The 5,309-nt window shown below is 40.5% G+C and overlaps 1 protein-coding gene across 1 annotated transcript; it reads left to right on the top strand.

Annotated features, from left to right (window-relative positions):
* Positions 1-211: 211 nt before the first annotated feature.
* On the top strand, positions 212-4,554 carry LOC130050599 (starch-binding domain-containing protein 1-like). The gene is made up of 3 exons (XM_056150839.1): positions 212-347; positions 1,329-1,553; positions 4,364-4,554. The coding sequence occupies exons 1-3, from the start codon at positions 212-214 to the stop codon at positions 4,552-4,554; spliced, it is 552 nt and encodes a 183-aa protein (XP_056006814.1).
* The last annotated feature ends 755 nt before the right edge of the window (positions 4,555-5,309 follow it).

Genomic DNA, 5,309 nt, shown 5'->3' with positions numbered 1-5,309 from the left:
ACCAATTTTATGAGAACTCGAAGTAATCAGGCTAAAACATCTGTACCTCAAAACCTCCGTCATCATAAGTTTTGACGGAGGTAATGGCGGACAATTCTTCCGCGATTCTGATTGGCTGTGCGGAGATGATAACCGCACCTCCCCTGACGACAGTGGAAGCGTGAATTCAAGACAGTGTTCGCTGTTTCTGTAACTTAAATTCTGAATTACCATGGAAATTAAAGAGAAGACTGTGTGGGTCCAATTTCGGACCCACTATGTTACCAACAGCGAAGATCTTGTTTTGGGTATCACTGGTTCCCTCCCAGAGTTAGGGCAGTGGAATGTGACACGAGCTGTAGTTGCAGGTAAATTACCATATTGATCAAAATTACCAGTAAGGCAACTTATAAGGATTATTTTTTTATTTTCTTCCCCGATGACAATCTGAGGTGTGTTTCATTTTTTAATCTAAAGCCTTTTTATTTGCTATTTTCAGAACTTTTGAATCTATTAGATAAATTTATTTGGAACAAGTTCACTGATATCATTAATGATTTGTAACATACCGCTAATCACTGATATCATTAACGATTTATAACACACAGCTAATCACTGATATCATTAACGATTTGTAACACACGGCTAATCACTGATATCATTAATAATTTGTAACACACAGCTAATCACTGATATCATTAATGTATGTGCACATCGATTTTATATAATCTTTTCTCTCACATTTGTGAAGCGCTTTAGAGAAGTAATGTTGATACGGAGCTATATAAATCTTTTTTAATTACAATTACTAACAATTTGTAACACACAGCTAATCACTGATCTCATTAATGATTTGTAACACACAGATAATCACTGATATCATTTAGGATTTATAACAGACCGCTAATCACTGATCTCATTAACGATTTGTAACACACAGCTAATCACTGATCTCATTAACGATTTGTAACACACAGCTAATCACTGATCCCATTAACGATTTGTAACACACAGCTAATCACTGATATCATAAATGATTTGTAGCATTCAATCAATTTATGAAGACAGAATGTCTTTCTTTAATAAATTTGAATTCTTCATAGTAAACAATTAAGTTAAAACTCTTAATCATATTCATGCATTACTGATTGTGAAATCAAATTTACCAGATATACTGTCTAACTTTTTTTAACATAGTTAAGATTGATGAAGCATAGTATGATGAAGTGGAAAATTGTGTTGATTCTAGTGAAACAAAGGCAAATATTTATCCTAATTTATACTAAGATATTTCAAATTCCAGATAATAACACGTCTAGTTCATTTCTAAATATTTTTGAAATTTACAGATGAAATTCCCAAAAGTTCAGGAGAATGGGTTGTTTTAATCGAACTTACAGCAAATGTCACGTTTGACTGGAAGTGGGTGGTACTTTCCCAGGAAAATGCTACGATGACCGCATTCCGGTGGGAAGAGCGAGATAATAGAAGCACTGAGCTGCAGGGACAGGGTCAACGATGTTACGCCGCGTGGAATGACGACGCGGCGTATGAAATCATCCCCAAATTTCCAGGTATATAAGTTTGAAGTAGAAGTATATACTGTTTTGATATATACCCATCAATGTATCGTTTTTTTGATACTGTGAATTTCACAGAGTGTGATCCGGTTTTCCGATCACCAGACTGTGGTTTTCTGATTCCGTATCAGTGTTCTCATCTTCACAAGGTAAGGGTTATTGATTCGTTATTAGAGCGAGGTAACCACTGTTAGTGTGAGGTAACCACTGTTAGTGTGAGGTAACCACTGTTAGTGCGAGGTAACCACTATTAGTGTGAGGTAACCACTGTTAGTGCGAGGTAACCACTGTTAGTACGAGGTAACCACTGTTAGAGCGAGGTAACCACTGTTAGTGTGAGGTAACCACTGTTAGTTCGAGGTAACCACTGTTAGTGCGAGGTAACCACTGTTAGTGTGAAATAACCACTGTTAGTGTGAGGTAACCACTGTTAGTGTGAGGTAACCAGTGTTAGTGTGAGGTAACCACTGTTAGTGTGAGGTAACCACTGTTAGTGTGAGGTAATCACTGTTAGTGTGAGGTAACCACTGTTAGTGCGAGGTAACCACTGTTAGTGCAGGGTAACCACTGTTAGTGTGAGGTAACCACTGTTAGTGTGAGGTAACCACTGTTAGTGCGAAGTAACCACTGTTAGTGCTAGTGTGAGGTAACCACTGTTAGTGTGAGGTAACCACTGTTAGAGCGAGGTAACCACTGTTAGTGTGAGGTAACCACTTAGTGTGAGGTAACCACTGTTAGTGCGAGGTAACTACTGTTAGTGCGGGGTAACCACTGTTAGTACGAGGTAACCACTGTTAGTGCGGGGTAACCACTGTTATTGTGAGGTAACCACTGTTAGTGTGAGGTAACCATTGTTAGTGCGAGGTAACCACTGTTAGTGCGGGGTAACCACTGTTAGTGTGAGGTAACCACGGTTAGTGCGAGGTAACCACTGTTAGTGCGAGAAAACCACTGTTAGAGCGAGGTAACCACTGTTAGTGTGAGGTAATCACTTAGTGCGAGGTAACCACTGTTACTTCGGGGTAACCACTGTTAGTGCGAGGGAACCACTGTTAGTGCGAGGTAACCACTGTTAGTGCTAGGGAACCACTGTTAGTGCGAGGTAACCACTGTTAGTGCGAAGTAACCACTGTTAGTGCGAGGTAACCACTGTTACTTCGGGGTAACCACTGTTAGTGCGAGGGAACCACTGTTAGTGCGAGGTAACCACGGTTAGTGCAAGGTAACCACTGTTAGTGTGAGGTAACCACTGTTTGTGCGAAGTAACCACTGTTAGTGCGAGGTAACCACTGTTAGTGTGAGGTAACCACTGTTAGTGCGAGGGAACCACTGTTAGTGCAAGGTAACTACTGTTAGTGCGAGGTAACCACTGTTAGTGTGAGGTAACCACTGTTAGTGCGAGGTAACCACTGTTAGTGCGAGGTAACCACTGTTAGTGCGAGGTAACCACTGTTAGCGCGAGGTAACCACTCTTAGTGCGGGGTAACCACTGTTAGTGCGAGGGAACCACTGTTAGTGCGAAGTAACCTTTTTTAGTGCGAGGTAACCACTGTTAGAGCGAGGTAACCACTGTTAGTGTGGGGTAACCACTGTTAGAGCGAGGTAACCACTGTTAGTGTGAGGTAACCACTTAGTGCGAGGTAACCACTGTTAGTGCGAAGTAACCACTGTTAGTGCGAGGTAACCACTGTTAGTGCGAGGTAACCACTGCTAGAGCGAGGTAACCACTGTAAGTGCGAGGTAATCACTGTTAGTGTGAGGTAATCACTGTTACTGCGAGGTAACCACTGTTAGTGTGAGGTAACCATTCTTAGTGTGAGGTAACCACTGTTAGTGCGAGGTAACCACTGTTAGTGTGAGGTAACCACTCTTAGTGCGAGGTAACCACTGTTAGTGCGGGGTAACCCCTGTTAGTGCGAGGTAACGAATCAGTAACCCTTGAATTGTGAGGATGCAGTATTCTCTCAAACTGATAACGTCACAATGCATCAACGCAACGTTTTTTGTGGAAAATATTGACCGCGTCAAACAAAACTGCGTAAACAAAATATAATTTCACTGTACATATATCTGTATTTTTGACAATTTGGATTACATTTAGTATCTTATAAATGTGGGTTTAAAATGCATAAGAGGGTATATTATGAATTTAACATTACTACATGTACAGTAACTTGATCCGAAGTGTTGGATTACGTCTCGTAGACAGGTGCGGATCATCAGATCAAAGTTGACGCTTCGCGTCTCGTGTGATCTGATGATCCGCGCCTGTCAACTCGACGGGACCCGACTGTTTGGATCAAGTTACTGTAGTAATAATATATTTTTACATGTATAGTCTAATTCTTATTGTATTCTATTTTGTGACTGATCAGATAAAACTAGAATATGCAATTTATTTTGTATAATCTGGTTTGGCAAGAGAACACCTTCCCCTACGGCAACTAGCACTTCTTTCACTATATGGCCCCCCGTAATAATTTTGGTTCCATGTCCTGCCTGGAGCTCGGACTTGACACTAATCTGGATCACCCCAACGTTTGTGTATACACATGCACAGACTATCATAACATTATGTGCAAACAGTGGCGGATTTAGAGAGTCTCGGTGGTTTCAATCCTGTTTTTCATCAATTTATTTTGCCAATTTGGGGTCTTCATCCCCCAGTTTTGGGAGCGGAAAAGATACGAATCTGGTTAGCACCCCCCTCCTTTTGAACATTTTCTAGATTCACCACTGATAGCTTTATATTCATTTTGTAATTAGTTTTGGCTTTCCTTAAGTATTGAACACCTCTATTTCAGTTGATGAATGGAAATGGATGGATGATGGTGATCAGGATGATGAAGAACAATCTCCTGAGAGTGAACATGTTCCCCCGAGGCGTGTAGATGTAGGCTACCTTACTAGTGTCGTGGTATCATCCTATCAGGATATCCGACACAAAGTGGTAGCCTTTTGTCAGTCGATAAGGGGGATTTTCAGAAGAGGCTGAATAGATGAGGACAGTTATATGCTACAGATAGATTATTTCAGCATGAATCCAATGATTTATTTATTATTGTCTTCTACCTCATGTGAATAAATTCTGATGATTTGTGTAACTGTCGCTAACTGAATTCAATGCTTTATTTTTTATTCTAATCTACCTCATGTGAATAAATTCTAATAATTTGTGTAACAGTCGTTAACTTTTTAAGTCGATCTAGTTCATCAGTAGACTAACAAATTGCATTTCTATCCCGCTTTATATCTTAATTAAACAGTACAGAGCTGGAAAACGGTCAAAAGCCGGTTAATCATTGATTTAAACTTTTACCGATTTACAAAGAGTCAGCAGTGTCACCCGGGGAATCGGTAACATGTCTTCCGGTATAACGGCTCAACATCGGAAAAAGTCAGCTCGTTATCGGTACTTCCTGTCAGATACTTCACCCTGAGTGAATGAATGCTAGGAGTGAGGGACATAACACACCCTACCCGTCATCACTATCCGGAATGGTGTTCTTTGTATGTGCATCACTTTGCTTGGGAATACCCCCTCCCCCTCCCTTCGCTGCTTTGTTACGAGAAATTAGATTCTACTCTGTTTAGGGCCCAATACATGTAGTAGTCACTTTGTCCATCCGTCTGCACATTCTATGATACGCGGTAACTGCAGTTTCCTTGGGAAGATTTTCATAAATTCAACACAGAATATATGTACTTGGATTTGGCGAGGAAAATTCAGAATCATTGGGAGTTGAAAGT

Source organism: Ostrea edulis, chromosome 9 (assembly GCF_947568905.1).
Source record: "Ostrea edulis chromosome 9, xbOstEdul1.1, whole genome shotgun sequence".
NCBI lineage: Eukaryota > Metazoa > Mollusca > Bivalvia > Ostreida > Ostreidae > Ostrea > Ostrea edulis.
The sequence above is the reverse complement of the archived record's forward strand: the minus strand, read 5'-3'. Positions and strand labels throughout refer to the sequence as shown.